We start from the raw sequence: 16,702 nt of genomic DNA, 5'->3' as shown, positions 1-16,702 counted from the left end.
CCAAGAGCAAAAAACTGATGTTGTTTTCAATTTTTCCTTTATTGTGAAGTCCAGACTCCAGCTATTCTTACTTTTACTATTGTAATAAGAAAATAAAATTGTGTAGTGGGCAAATAATTCCCAATAAACTCATAGTTTATTAGGACATAATATGTAACAAACTCATGTATGCCTTTTATTCTTACATTGGTGAGTCTGTCATTCAAAATATTAACTTCAGAATTAAAAGAACAGGAATTAGATAGTCTCGTGTGTGTCAGACAAGGCTGCATATATCTGTCACACCTCTACCTGCTGCTGAGAAAGCTTTTTGCTGGGTGAAAATAGGCATTCTGTCTGCAGTGAAGCAGCATATTATTCTGGAGTGCTCTTTCTTTATGAGTAAGATGATGCTTCACTTGGAAGAGTAGGTGGCTTAAATTATCTCCGTTTCTGTATTTATTTTGCATGTTATTTCCCCACCTTATGCTAGATTTAAAAACAACGAATCAAGAATTGGGAATATTTTGCAGTTGTTGCAGCTTTGTTATCAGATGTTGTCTAAAAGCTTTACTATATGTTACTAACTTAACTTTAATCTCCATTCATTAACCTAAGCTAGATTTGATATTGTCAGAGTGCTAAACCTGTTGGCAAAGTGAAAAATGCCTGCCCTGAGGATTTGACTCTTAATAGGTTCTTAAATTAAGGTGAGAGTGAACCAGTATTCTCATCCATTTTTACATCCAGAAAAGCAGAGCTGTAAGAAATCCAAGCATTTCTACCTAAGTTTGAGCTACAGCTATAAGAAAAATATTCTATTTTTCCTCAGGGATGGTGTAAATAGGAAACTTGGCTCATTATGAGTATGCTAGATGCAACTATTAGAAAATCTTTCACAAACTTCACTGTCCTACCCATCTGCTCACTGTTAAAGGTGTACATCTTATTTTTATTCTGCATATGTTACACAACATATGTACACAGAGATATGTATGTCAGAGGACTTCTCTAGGAATTCTCACATACGGGCTACTATGAAGAGAAGGACAGAAAGGAATATGGGTAATCTGACCTTTCCAGGAATTGTGCACTGGTGTTGAAATTTAGGGCTATGTAATGGTGTGACATGGGAGTTGGAATATTTAAAAGCACTTCATCAAACATATTAATGATAACAAAAGCCAGTTCAAAACACCTCATGACCACAAACTTACAAGGTACGAATCTTTTACCTTAAGCTTCCTTGGAACTACTCTGCCAATTATCTTTTCACAGAATATGCATCACAACCAGCTTTTGATTGTAAGTAGCCTTTTCAGGTAAATGGAGCAGTGCAGCTACCAGGCATGTCAGTGTTTCAAATACTGACATGGACCAGTAGATGTTTTTCTAGGAGATGGATACAACTTTGAACAGCTTTTCTGTAATAACCTTACATATTCTTAGGCCTTTGGAGAAGCCTAGTCAAGTGACCAGAAACACTTCCCAGTTGCTTAGTTACCTTCTTTTTGGAATTTAGGGTTAAGCAAACAGCAGTAATAGAATCATCTGTAAAGCTCTGTGCAGTAAGTAGACACCCGCTCTGAAAATACCTGAGGGATCTATCCTTTGCAGTAGTATTCCCTTTGTCAGCATGGGTATCATATGGATATAAATACTCTTTGGACATCTTTTTTCTTCTGCTCTCTAGTTTTTCATGCAATTCACTTTTGGAGGCCAGGGAAAATAAGTGTGTGAATGCTATCCCTCTTCAATTGCTAGGGAACAATGCTGAATGCCTTCTTTAAAGATCTGTCACATTGTCAAGTCCTGCAGAACTGTATCTGTTGGTACCAGAGGTGGGCAGGTCAGTGTGTCTGGTGAGAAAATGTGAGTGAATGATAGTGAATTTGTGTAAAAACTTCTGTTAGATATAGGTGGGACACTGAGACTGTGAGCCTTTTCTTCCAAAGTATTTGAAACTTATTCTTCTGTCTTGATTATGTTCAGATGACATCACTTGATGATATTTACTTCAGGTCTGGTCAGGTAGCCTTAGTGAAGCTACACTGATAAAACAATATGGGTGTTTAGTCATGCATTATGGACATTGAGACATACCCTACTCTTGACCTCAAAGCTAAAAAGAGTTGGCAACAGTCTTTCATGAGAGGAAATGGCTGTCATACAGCCAGCCTAGGTCTGGCTCTACTTTCTTTTGCCTCACAGTAAGAGAACATACTGATGCAAATCATTGCAGAGTGTACAGTTTATTGATACAAAACAAACAAACATAAGCAGCACAAAGCATTCAAGATTTTCAGTTTCAGCACTGTATTAAATTTTCATGTACATACTGGCTCCACTCTACAGGCTAGCTCTACTAAATGAGTACTGTCAATTTAGGTGGCTTTGAATGAAAATAATCCTGTCAATTCAGACCCAACAGTATCAGTCACATCTGAAAAAGCTATGGATAATTTTATCTGTGCTGTACATAAGAAAGAGATGCACAGATGGCAGAATCCAAACCAGTTAGGGACAAACCTCTGTGGCTGGAGGAAAAAACTCTTTTGTGATGAGTGAAAGGAATAGCTAAGTGATCCGGAAAAATGTCAAATGCATGGAGATAGCTATGAATCCAACTCTGCAGTTCTTGTCTAATTCTCTGCCACCATGAGTTGGTCCTCCTGGGGAGCGTGCTTGTCTCTCCTGTCTGAGGGAGCAGAGTGCAGTTTGCAAAATACATGTTTGGCTATGCTTCAGTGTCCATTTTATAAGAGGAGAATTTTTTTTTTTAAAGTGACACTGACCATTTCTAAATCATTTTTTTTTCTTCTGTAGCATGTAGACAAAGTATTATATCCAGATACAGTACTGGACACAAGTCTTAGAGGTGCTTTGGTAAGCTGTATTGTAAGGCTGCACCATTTCTTCATAAATCCATTAACTTGTAGTCAGGCAAAGAGTGAAGCAATTATAAATTTTGCTTTTATCCACTTTTATCCATTATCCTAGAAATGTGTACATTCATGCACACAGGCACACACACACACAATTCTCACACACAGAATTTATACTAAATAAAAACTAGTGAATGTATATATTTATATATTCTAAAATCTGTTTCTATCAATGTGGCATCTGTAGACTTGGCAATGATTTTAGTGTAGCCAGATCCAAAATCTATTTAATTGATGAAAACCTTTCCTTTTACTTCAGTGGTAGTTGATTAGGCAGTATTTATATATATTGCCTAGTATTCACACACACACACACACACACGCACACACATGTTACATGTGTATAATTGTGTTCTGTATTGGAATTTGATAATCACTATAGAAAAATGAGTATCATAGAAATTCTCAAAAGGCTTTGATTTTCATCTTCAGAGGATTGTCGGAGTCTATGCTCACCTGCTTTAAGGCTACCAAGGAACCAGAAAATGGGACCCAAGAGATTTCAGGTTCTCTGGATTGTACAAATGCCTTTAGGCTTTTGTTGGTAGACTTTTAATAGATGGAGAATCAAATTATTTATGGAACTGTTGCTCTAGTGCATCTGCACGATTTTAATGGATGTACCTATTCTGCAGTGACTTGTGCAGTGGTTGAACTTGAGAGGGTGATGCAAGTTTTAAAAGGCCTGTAGCATTTTCAACATGAAATATGTCCCTGACATAGCTGAGTCTCAGACATAAACAACATTTCCCCTGTGTGCTCTGACAAAATAAGTTAGACCATGTTAAAATATTGTATATTTTTAAATACAAAATTGAGGAAAGTGCTTTCAATAATAATTCGTAATAATAGTTGAATCCCCTTTGGTTTGTTATCTTTGTTTTGTTTTGTTTTTATATTGAGGAAAAGAAATAGCTGTATTGCTGCTAACCTGGATTCTGGCTGTTAGAGGTGGATTGGAACACATGCAATGAACCCCTTTATTCCTATGTATTTTAAAGTGACTGTGCTCCCCCTTCACTCAGCAACAGGCAGGTGTAAACACTGAACAGCAGTAAGTGTGTATAGATTGGTGTCCAAGTCTTCATCAGTAACTAAACCTGATAATAAAAAAGCTGAACTGAAAACATGAAAACAAAACAAAACAAACAAACAAAAAAAACCCATTATAACTAATTGGACACACAAAAGAACTTAATATCCAGTAGCAAAGCATGACAAAGAAGCAGGAACCTCAAGACTTTTTTGCCTATATGTTACAATAACATTATTAGCCACTGTGGCTAATAATTGTTCTTTTTAGAGTAAGAACTTTTAATGAGCTTCGAGGCAGATTTTAGAGCCTTAGTCTTTGCAGTTCTGGATGTCACCCTAATAAGAAGTATGGCTAGACCTGTCTCAGCTGTACTGCAAAATGGATAGCAAGGAAGAAATGTTAGGGACTGCTGTGTTGTTACTCTGATCTCATTTTTTTTTTTGAAATAATTGGCAGCAGAGCTGTGCTTAAGGCAAAGTGTGCAGCTTCCCTCCTCCCACTGGAACCCAGCGGTAGAGCCTTCCCCATCAGTGGCTGCTTACTGAAATGACCTCTGACTTTTTCCCATTGTATATTATTTGCCCTCTGACTTTTCGGAGTCCTCCTTGGCTACATCTGCCTTTCTCTACCTTGTTCCCATCAGCCAGAAACCATTGGTTTGCCACCCCTTTGGTAAACAAAGACTGAGTTTGTTTCTCTGAGTTCTCAACGATTTTGTCTACACTTAAATATTGGCCTGGCTACAAAAGGAATGATATATTTGGCTACTACAGTCAGAATATAAGAGCTGCCATAATGCAAATGTTAGAAGAAAGAAGCCTTATTCTGATTAAGCAGGCTGACTTCCTCTTATCTGGAATAAATGTGGTGTAGATTATTGCAAGCATCCAATTTATTCATGAATTCACAGAACATAATTTGTATTTGGGTATGGGAAGAAGGAATGAAAACAAGAATACCAGAAAAATGAAGAGGAAAAAAAATGCAACTAGACTCCAAAGATGATTTAATCTTTTCTCATTTGAACTCTGGGGGATTCATTAGTGGCTTTATTCATAGATTAAATCACATATTCGTCATAAAACTGATTTATTCAGCTTTGCTGAAAAAACTCATATTGCTCCAGGGCTTAGAACTCATGTTGCACTTACTGGCCTGCAGCACATTGTAACACTACGTTTCAGTTCCTTGGGAAGTAATAGTTTTCGCACTGCCTCTTCACTCAGAGGTGAAAACAGCCTCTGTAGATTTTAACATTTCCTTTTCTGTGGGCTGTTGGGACTTATTTCATGCAGAAAGACCTCAACAGAACCTGCAGAGGGAAAGATTTTGTTAATAAAGATTCGTGGGCTTATTGGGTAATTCAGCTTGAATGGGGCCTTCGAAGGTTTCTGGTCCAATCTCCTGCTCAAAGCAGTCAGCACTGACATCAGACTGAGTTGCTCAGAGCTTTACCCAATTGGGTCTTGAAGACTTTCAAGGATGGAGACTGCACAACCTCTGTAATCAAATCTCATGGTGGAAAGCAGTCCATTTCTTTTAGAAGAATGTATCACGGGAAGATTCTTAACAACCCAAAACCCTGATAGCTATAAAGTCTAACTTGAAGGATGCACACTGATTGGAAATATATGAATAAATTGAATGAGTGAATTACTGGAAAATGGATAACTTGCATGCATATTATACAATATATTTTAGTCTAAGTTACAAGAGTCGAGAAGGTTCAGGATGACTGGGGCACAACTGACTAAATCATTTGGGGATTGCTTTACTGGGAAACTGAGAAACTGTAAGAGCATCTGAGGCTATGAGAAGAGCTGCCTCTCTGTGTATCTATGTCTATAGAGAGACACATCCCACTAGAAATTCTTTCGTTATGGGAAAGTTTAACTTCCCAGATTTAAAGTGGTAAAAATGTTACAGGAACATCCAGATGCAGGTCTCAGCTGAGGCTGTATGAAAGCATGGAGTCTTTCCCTCAGACTTTGTTCTGTGATCTACGGTTCTCACAAACTACACCTGCGAAATCCTCGTGAAGTAACACCTGGAGACAGGTCTTTTTTTTTTTTCTATTTAAAATGTGATTGTTGCTATCTTACCAAGGAAAGCTTTTTCAACCTGAGCATGCTTGTGCATCCGAATGTTTGGTTGTGATTCTGAATGGAGTGCCATGCTGAGGTTACTGCTCAGTGAGCAGTTTCAGTGATGGGTCAATAGCAGTGCTAGAGAACTGTGCAGTTTTTACCACCAGCAACTCTTCCAGATGAACTAAGCCTATCAGTATAGACAACACCAAGGAATAGGCATTTCTGGCTTTGGCTGATTTTTTTTTTTTAATTCCATATAGAATATATTTTTTTAAGTCCATAAATGATGTTAAGAAAAAGTATCTGAACCTGATCATTTCAGTTCTTGCTTTTTACATTAGATCCAAAATAACATCTTTAGTAGTAGGTATTATTGCTCAGTAAGGATGGAGGCTAGATTTTTAATATTGCATTTTTTATCATGTTAATAGAACTGAGAAGTAATTAGACTGCTGCTGGCAATCTTGTTTTATTCCACATGGTGTCATCACCTGGCAGGGATAATTTCAATGAATTTGAAGTGTGTTGGTAAAATTGGTTTCAGGATGTAACAGAAATACTACCAAGTATAAAATAAAATAGTTCTATCTCAGAGCTGCTAAGAGACTGTTAGCACATCCTTGCAGGCTGCATTTACGTTCATCACTAATTTTTTTTTGAATCCTTAATTGTATTGCACTGCCTCTACTGAATATTAGAGCAGATTGACTTGAAAGAAAGAATTACCATGAGCTTCATGATGAACTCTCCTCATTGGTACGTTGTCACTGTATTTCACTCGCTAGAAAGGTAGCAGGATGATAATTAGGAAGTGAAGCATCTTGCTGTGAGTATTTTATAGCTGTCAATTCGTATGAGGAAAACTCTTTTATGAGTAATCCTTGTGTAACTTACCTCAGATCCCTTTTGAGATAATATATAGCAAAGCCTGTCTCTGTGGGCACAATTTTAACTCTTTTTTTAATCTGTTTATTATTATATTATTATTATTATTATTATTTTACAAAATATTATAAATATAAGCACCTGGGAATCTAAATTCACATTGGCTGCCACTAATGCAGAATAGTAACCCCCTTGGCTCAGGCAAAGAGTAGTTAGTGTGGCAAGAATTGTACAAAATTGCTCTGTTACGCTGAGAATTTACCACCATACACATTGGAATGAGTTTGGTCTTTAGTTCTTGACTGAAATGTTACAGAATTTTGTTCTTATCACTACTTGCAGAGAGTGGAAACAAATAATACCAAACGTAAGACAAAATTAAAGATAAATCTCTGCTTAAAAGACTGTTCTGCTGTGTCTGCAGATCCAAATGAATTGAATAGTTGGACTTTCTTTTCTTTGGAAAAAGACAAGGGGAAAAAAGCAACTGAGGTGTCATCTGTATGTTGTGAAATACATTTCCACTGATCTTCTCATTTTGGTTGCTGTGAGTGCATGTACCCAGGACTGGTGTTATTCAAAGTGGACTGTAGGTACATGTACATGGGCTGTAGGTGGGTTGTTGTACTGGTACCATAATGAATTGTAGTACTGCTTTCAGAAAAAGAGAATTGTCAGGTTGTAGCATGCCCATAATCAAGCTTTGTTTTGGAGACGTGGGTTTAGATGTTAGTAATGGGACAAGGACTAGGAGCAGTCAAAGCTCAAAACAAATTGTTTTAAAGTCCAAATAGTTAATTCTGAATTCCTGAGGCAGTAGTATGAGTGATTTATCAATTTTATCTGTGACGAAGTTAGATTGAAAAGCTGACAGAATTGATGAATTCATTTTTTAATACAATGAATTATACTTTATATTGTCTTCAGGCTTTTCATATAGAAATACTGCATCAAAAAAACATCAAGAAATATGCTCTGCAGATCATCATTTGCTTCACAAAGACTTTGTGGTTTTACTGTTAAACCTTTAATATTAAATACTTTCTATTGACTACCTAGTGATATAATTTTGATTATTCTTACATTCCCAGTAAACTTTAAGATCTCTTCACCTTGTCCTTTCCATGTCGGTCTGTTGTTCTTTATGCTGCATTCTGAAAGATTCTAGAAAGCTCATTGTCTACGAAAATCCAGTCATGTTTTACCATTGTTTTAAAGTGCTTTGCCTACATTTTCTTTGTACTTCCTTCTGTTCAGAAGATTTTAGAAGAAATACTACATAGAAATGAAGGAAATTTCAGATTAATGCATTCTTCGTCAAATCTCTTCTGGTGCTGTCAAACCTATAGTGGTCAATTATTTTGTGTTGTAGAATATATATATATATAGAGAGAGAGAGAGAGAGAGAGAGATAAATTATATCTCTAATGATGTAGTAAAGATTTAGTGGGAAGACAACATATATTAACCTATGTAGAAATGCCTGTAAAATAAGTACGTGATTTAAAAGAATTTTTTCTTACGTTGCTTTTTAAGTAAGAGTAAGGTATTGACTTACATTTGAAGAAGAAAGTTTCTTACATAGCTAATGCTGGTTTTCACAAAAAATGCATGCATTGTTTTTTTTCTGCTTCAATTCAATATGGAACTTCTAATGTTTCAGGTTTTTAAAATCAAACAGGGAGGAACTTTAACTTCTAAGAAAACTGATAGGGAACTGTGGATCATGCTAAAAACTCCTTACAAGAGTGAATTTGCTGTGATGTGATAGCCCTGAAGGAACATTTAGGTAATGGGACCTGATTCTGCAGTCATGAAAACTGGGAATAGCTGAGAGCTCTGGAAAGATCTGGCAATTGTGTGGGGGATCTACATCCTTGCTGGGCAGAATCACATTTTCCACCTGCTCATGCCACCCTGGTGCAGAGCTCAGCACAGTGAGCAGAAGGTGGGCAGAAGCTGCGACGTGGAGAATCTGAAGGCAGGGAGGGCTGTGGGAACCAACACCCAGCTCACAGCCATGTGCTGTTGCTTTCCTCCATGTGTATAGAGACTGGCAGTCCCCAGGCTGGTGTGAGTCCTCTCCACACGGAATCACTGAGGCTGGAAAAGGCCTCTGAGATCACCTAGTCCAACACCGATAGATTTGTGGTAGGATAGAGTCAGCCTGATTGATACATCTAGCAAGAACTTTTTGAATGTTTTTCTTGATAGGCAGCAGGCAGACTCTGTGAACACAGTTTCCAGTGGAAGATGGGAGGTGTAAGTGAGAGATACTGATGGCTTATCATACTTGGAGATCTGCTAATCAAGGGGGGCACTGGGCAGAGTGCCCTCATGCCTCAGGGGACCTGAAGAACAGTATTATATGGCAATTCCAAACATATGGTATCTGAAAAATATTACCTGTTTTTTTTTTCCAGTCAAACCAAATTTCTGTTTAGCACTTTGTCCATTAGTTTTATAGTTTCTTCTAAGTTGCCTTGAACTTGTTTTGAAATGGCAGTTTGCTCATCCAGTGAAATGAATGTTATTAACAAAACTGCATTTACCTGCAGCCTTGGCACTAACACCCTTCACTTGCATCTGGAAACAGTTTATGTAGATACAAAACAGTTGTGTAATTGGTAGCAGACGGAAATTAACAAGCTAGTATGAAAGTTTTTGTTGTCTGATGGCTTGAAAAGAGCAAGGTTACAATCTATTTTCTTATCATGCATGATAGTTAAACTTCAGATTAATTTTTGGAGGCTTCTTATTTGGTTATATTTGTTATGATTTGCAGTTTAGGTAGAAATTATTCCTCTGGCAAAAAAAGTTAAAATAAATCGCTATGCAACATTTTGTTCTGGTGGCTTTGCAAGTAAATTGATACACTCCAGAGGACAAGAAACATATATTTGTGCACTTAAAGTACTTTGCCATTACTCATGAATTTTGCATGGCAGTGGATTCCAGAAGCCAACATGTAAAGGAGAAGCTAGGCTTGACTGAATGCTGAGTCAAGTCTCAGACTGTATTTCTCTCTGCTATTAATACTCTTGCCACCGTTATAATGTACTTTTTCTTTCTTTTGGCTATTTACAGCTAAGTATGGATAGAGGAGTTTTTCTAACACAGTAAAACTTACCTAGGAAATAATATAAGCAGCTCAAGATTGCTGAAGTTGTTATTTGTCTGCTGGCATAAGCAAAGATAGAAAATTGCAGTTAGAATTGTGTGGTGGAAGAGTTTACAAAGAAAGCACAAAGAGTCCAATGTAAGTGAGAGCTGAATCCAGGCACTGGTCAGGGCAAGCACTCATTCCCTGGACCCATTCAGCTTGTGCCAGCAAGGCTGCTGCCAAACCATTAGGAAGTTTGCTCATCTTCCCCAGAAGATGCTTACAGGGAATAGAAGATATGCCAATGCAAGGTGATGTTTCACTGTCTCCTCTTGCCTTGGTGTTAAAAAGAACATGTCAGCACAAAAAGTTTAATGTATTGTTCCCAACTCGAGGATTTGTGGTTATGTTGGTTTAAGCCTGCTGGGAATGATGGAACAGGTTTTCTATCAGCGTTGCTTTCAGATGAAATGTCAGCAATTCTTGCAGAAAGTGTTTGTGTCTTTTTTCTGCCTGTCACTGGCTCAGCAAATGGCCAACTTCTGTGAACTAGTTCTGTGCTCAAAGTACCTAACTCCTGCTTTTGTCCCAGGTGAGTGAGTAGGACTTTCAGTACCTGTTTAACTACTCCAAAATAAAATAATCATAACAGAATTGATCACAAAGGATGGTGAATTATAAACTCTCTAGGCTATAGCAGTACTAAATATGTGAGAATTAATGTATAAAGGTGGTACTGAAAAATTTTCAGTTTGGCACTCATGGTCAAGACGCTCTGACAGGTCTCTCTGCAGCAATCCATTCAGATAAAATGAAACTGTAATTCCGTGAGAGGAATCAACAGCAGAACAGGAATCTGCTTGCGAATATGCAATGGGAAACAGAAAGCCTTCTAATTTTCCATTCTGCTTATTCCTCTTGAGAGATGAACTTTCCTCCCACACCTCTGGCCATTTACTGATCACCTCTAACCGCAGAGCTGTGCCTACCTAAAACAAATAACTGGTCTAGCACATACCATTCTGGTGCTGGGAAGGGTGCTGGCCTCTGCATTTTCTGTACTCTGGAGAAGGGCAGCTTCTTTATGAGATCTTGCCAGCAGGACTATATGGATTGTCCACGGTGTGTTTTAGTGTTCCCTGTGTTGGGGAATAATAAAATCACCAGCTGCCCACCTTTACCACTGCTGTGACTTCTGACCTAGGCAGAGCAGTATCAGTCTAACTGCTGTCCCTAGGTTGAGTTTGATGTGAGCATTATGTGTGTTGCCAACCAGCAGATAACCTGATGTCTGAATTGTTAAAAATAGTAGCATGCTACTGGAATAGTTACGGGATCTGTAGACTGAGCTAACAGAGGTACCAAGTGATGAATATCAAACAAAAGAAATATAAATTTTGAAGAAAAAAATTGTACATATAGAAATCACTTAAATGTTTAAGGTTTCAAGCATTAAAATTTCTTTCACTGGGCATGTAGTTTATAGTACTGTGCTATTTTCTAAGAGTTCTTATCTGAAAATCTATTACTAAACTGGCTATGCATATATCAATACTAACCAAAACTTTCTGTTATTGTGCCAGATCTTAGCAAAACACAAAAACAGACTGAGAGAAACAGACCTCTAGGGGAATGTGTGGTAAATCATCAGGAGCAGAAGAAGCATGGCCTTCTCAATCTGAAACATCTGTCTTTTCACACACAGACTGGATTTTAAGAGCTGGGAAGGATCGGGATGTTTCTTTTCATTCTGTTCTTTAATTCCAGCCTCTATCTTTACATACATAAGATTTTTTTACTGTTAAAATTTTGTTGTTTGTTATGCATCATCTGGAGTTTTCAACTCTCTCACTGCTATGTTCTTAACTTTTTTTTTCTAGAGCCTGTGTTATCTTGGGTGTCATATTCCTCCTATCATCTATATGTATTGTGATCAAAGCTATCCACGATCTTGCAAAGAAGGTTCTTCCAGAAGTGGTAAGGTGATTCATGTTCTTTGAAGTATTCACTTTTTCCCTCACACTGCCAGTGAGACAGAGAAAGGCCAATGTCTCCTTCTAGTTTTTAAAGGTTTTTATAGGCTTGACTCCACATTTTCTTCTCTACATCTACATCACAAGTCTTTCTCAGCATAATCATTTAAAACTTTTATACAAGACTACAGAAGTTCACTTAAAGTGAGGCAGTCTCTCTGGGAGTAATGGAAGTGGTGAAATTTTGATAGGAGAATCTTTCCACAGTTTAGTACTATTTCATTATTTTAATTTGGAAAAAAGCTTTTCTTTTCCCCAGCTCTTGCCTCCAATTCCAAAGCCATGTACAAGTAGCAAGAACAAAAGAGGTAAAGGGAGAATGCTGTGTGAAACAGCTGGCTTTTCAAGCAGCTCACCATGGAGCATCATAAAGGGTTTTTCTCCTGCTCTCTTCTTTGTGTTGGTTATGAAAGCCAGCCCCTACCTGGCCTACAGAGCAACTTTCCCCAGGAGCCCTAATCTCAGCTCTGCTCTGTCCTATCCTCCTTGCTTCCTTCCAGCAGCGGTTATTAACTTCCCTGAGCTCTATTCAACCAGATCAGCTGCTCACTGGAAGAGCCATTTGACAGTGGTTCCACTCCCAGAAGACTGTTCCTAAAGTGCCCCAAGAAAGTTAGGCTTAGATTTAGTTATTGTATGTACTACCTGACCTGGGCGTTTTGCATTCAGCCTTGAAGTACTGTCTATTTGTAAATGTGTAACTTTTACATCAGGGCTTCTTCCATATAAGTATCACTCTTCACATATAATTGCAACTCCTTACTTTTGTCCAAGAGATGGAGGCAGACCTGGGGGGAGAAAAAAAAAAGCCAAAATGAAATTTGAATCCATTACTGTGTTAGCAGTGCAGATGACCTAATGGGTGCTGTATTGTCATGGCAATATTTGAGAAATTTTTGTGTTTCTCAAAAGAACATAGTTTTCAGTGGCATAGTGAAATTTGAACAACCACAATTAGCATAGCTAAAGCCTGTGAATTAATGCATTATTGAATCGAAGCCAAATGCATTGTATGGCTGCAAGTGATTCGTGTTCTCTTTGCATTTCACTTTTCCTCTTTTCCACTCTTCATAATTTACTGCCTCCTCAGTTTTACCAGTGTAAACAGCACATGTAGTTATTCCCCAGCCTGGTTCTGTCAAAACGATCTAGGTTAACTTGAACACTTTTAGTAGTCATTTCTCCAACTCAACCAAAACATTGTGACAGAACTGGGTTAGGGAGTGAGCGTGGATGCCTGTGTGCCAGCAAAGCAGAAGGAAATCCTGGTAAGGGTCGGGGAAGACCCTACACTGATGGTCAGATAAAAGGCAACCTCTTAACTTAGCTATACCCAAACTGTGCATCTGGCTGCAGTTTGACTTATATTGAGTGAGAAAATGAAATCTAGGTATAAGAAGCAGAAGTACGCCAAGAAGGCTTGATGGTAGCATAGGTCAGATTAACTTGGATGGCTCAACCTAATTCATGGGGGGTAAATAAACATCCTAGTGTTTTCAGCAGTAGAAATAAAAGTTTAAAAGGTATGCCATCTTCCATCATTATAGGTATCATCTGTAGGTGAGGGCTCCCTTTCTTACATGGAAAGAAAAGTCTCTGAGACATGTTGTAATTTCTTTTTTAACTTTTAATTTTTGAAGTTTACGTAAAGCAGGAATAAAATTTGATATCTACAGAAAAGTGTCCACAAAGAGCAGGCAGGTCTTACTATGTTCCAAGTGTCCTGTAGGAATCATTTGCACAGATCTCATCTGTAGCAGACTACCTTGGATTCAGACTTTGGTGGCCTAAAAACTGTATTGAGTGGGTGGATTCTATTTACGTTTGACCCAGTATGAGGATAAATATTTTGTTCCTGTGATGTCAGGCTGTCTGACTCTCAAGTAATATCAGTTGTTGGAAAGATGTGCCTGGCAGGGCACAGACTATGGCTCACTAGTGGCAGGGTGAATGCCACATGCACACAGAAAGGGTTTTTCATACCTTTGATTTTGCCTGGAAAGTAGGTTGGAACAAGGAATGAAAAAAGCATGATATTTCTGTCCTTCATCTCTTAAATGACATGGCAAAGATTCTCTTCTCAAAGTCTTCCAGTATCTCTCACTGTGTGAAATTGATTCAGGTAAGAGTTTCATGATTCTTTGTAAACTAAGAGAACAGCATTATAACAAAGATATTACTGTGAGTAACAGCCAGTGAGGTATTAAATGTAAAGCTTACTATATTAAAGATACTTGAGGAAAAGAATGTCGTTCAATAGAAACCTGTTTGCTCTAGCCGTGCCTGAGTCTGATAATGATTTTCTATTTGTGTAATGCTTCCTTAGTGCTCTCTATCTCAGTAAAAATAGTTGTTCTTCCCAGTTCTTTGGGTCTTTGCTGGTCAAAGATGTTTTTAGCTAACCTGCAGCCACTTAGGCAATGCCATTAGCTCAGAAGAGCGGAAATCTGGTCAAATGCAATCAGCCAGAGCATAAGTTTCTGCTTCTACTCTTTTATCTAGAGCGTTAGGGACACCAAACTCATACAAAAGAAGCATGAAGAGCTCCTTACTGGATTAAGATGACGGAGGTTACATGTCTCACATATGAGTCATAATTGCATGATGCTTTTGTATAGTTCGTCTGAAATAGTCTTTCTTGAAGCAAAGGTCATTAAAGGTGTGGGTACTTTTCAAAGTGTTGTGTGAAATTTTAAATGTGTGACTTCAGTCTGATGGGATGATGTGGTTAAAACCGACTGGAAAATATTGCTCTCGGTATTCAGATGCTGATTCCAGAACTAATATTGTCAATCTTTCTTGAAGGCAGAAATTGTTTTCTGAGTGTTGCTCTAATAGTTGTGTGGGATTCAAGGTAAACAAGAATGTCAGTGCTGAGCAACATGGCTGACTGCATCACTGTCAGAACTGTAAAGTCTGTTTTTTACATCTTAATTGGTCGTAAACTTCCATGACTTTGTCAGAATTAGAAATTGGAAGCAATTGTATCTTCTGTGTTCATCTTAATTTGTGTTAGTTTAAGAGAAAATAGTATGCAGTGTGGACAGATGAAATTTAACAGAACAACCAATCAGGTATCCATTAATGAGTTGTAGCATGCTAAGATTAAAAACCTAAAAATATAGTTAATCATTTTGGAATCATTCTGGATCATTTATACAAAGTTTGTTGTATTTCTTGTTATATAGAAGATATACAGTGTTTACTATTTGTCTGTTTTTACTATTCATGCAGTGAGAAAGATTTTTCCTTAAAAAGAATTTGAGATCTTTATTACAGAGATTCTGTTGTCCTTGAAGTGGATGGATCATGGCCAAGTGGCTTTCGTGAAAATACTGCTAACAATGTGAAATTCGTGTGACTAAGAAATCATTTGAAATGCTTTTTCAAGTGTTTGGAACAGAGATTTTGTTTTTGTGGACATTTAGAAAAGAAGTATTTTGTATTTTTGTCATTTTGTACAATGATTTAAGCTGCAGGTCTGACGGTCCTCACCAGGATTCAGACAACCAAAAAGAGAATGACAGTTATACTTATGGCATTTCCAGCTTAAGCACCCATCCATTACATAAGGGGCTTAAATATCCACAGCTCCTTGTTAGACTGCGGAGAGGGTCTGCTTAATTTACAGGCCTGGGTCTCAGGTTAGCTCAGTGAGGCATTTTTCAATCACTTAGCTGAATTCTCTTTTATAACACACTTAACATAATTTCATTGAAACATACTCAATGACAGTAGTTCCGATGTTCAAAATTTTGAGAGGCACAATCCTGACAGCAGCAGGTGGGCCTGCTTCTGGTAATCTGCATCTCAGCACTTCGCATGGCTTTGGGGATCCAAGCCTGTGGTTCCTTTTTTCCTCTGTCAATTTCTAGAGATGCTTTTTAAAGCACTATATGTTTTTAATATCAGCAATATCATATGATGCTGTAATTGTGCATTGTGGGAAGGAATAATCCATTTTGTGGTTTAACTGTTTTCTGATATCATAGAATCATAGAATGGTAGATTTTCAAAGAATTTCATTCATTGCCTCCATAATTCCTCTATTGGAAGAGGTACTTAATCATTGTTTCTCAGTTAATCACCTCCATCGTAAGCCTACTTCCATACGTCCCACTTGTCCTTCTGACAGCAGGAGAGTCTCTTCTGTTTAATCACTTCTCACATGGGAGGTATTAATTATCTTTGGTCACCACTGACTTTCTTTTTAAGTTTCTTTTCAGCTTTGTCTCCATTTTCACATGGTGAAGCCCATATGATTGAAGGCAAAGGAGTCACCAGAGACTGATACTTTACATTCATTTTTCCAAATTACTGTTGAGCACTAAGCTGGTATTTCTGCAGAACTTTAAGCTGTAATTTCCATATCCTGCAGTTGGTTGCATGTTAAGAAATTGTCACTGCTAGGTAAATTTAGGGTTTTTCCCTACGCACATTATGTTATATAATAACTGAAAAGAAGCCTGCTCTGAAAAACGGCATTCTGTGTCAGGAGAGTTGGCCAGTGAATTAATTATTCACATACAATTATGTGAAATAATTAATGTAAGAATTGAATTCTATCATGGGAAAAAGTTTCCTTTTAAATAATTGAGATATGTATTAATCCCCAAGGTTTGAAATACAAT

General features: G+C 37.7%; 1 protein-coding gene across 4 annotated transcripts in view; it reads left to right on the top strand.

Moving 5' to 3' along the window:
* Positions 1 to 16,702, top strand: part of TMEM163 (transmembrane protein 163) — an 83,978-nt gene that overhangs the window by 52,823 nt on the left and 14,453 nt on the right. For all 4 annotated transcript variants that reach the window (XM_085228776.1, XM_085228777.1, XM_085228775.1 and 1 more), the window contains one exon: positions 11,919 to 12,015. In XM_085228776.1, coding sequence (XP_085084902.1) covers positions 11,919 to 12,015 — 97 coding nt within the window. The remainder of the gene's footprint in view (positions 1 to 11,918; positions 12,016 to 16,702) is intronic.

The sequence above is a fragment of the Meleagris gallopavo genome, chromosome 7, assembly GCF_905368555.1.
Source record: "Meleagris gallopavo chromosome 7, MGAL_WU_HG_1.1, whole genome shotgun sequence".
Taxonomy (NCBI): Eukaryota; Metazoa; Chordata; class Aves; order Galliformes; family Phasianidae; genus Meleagris; species Meleagris gallopavo.
Note: the sequence above shows the minus strand (reverse complement) of the source record. Positions and strands in the feature narration are given on the sequence as shown.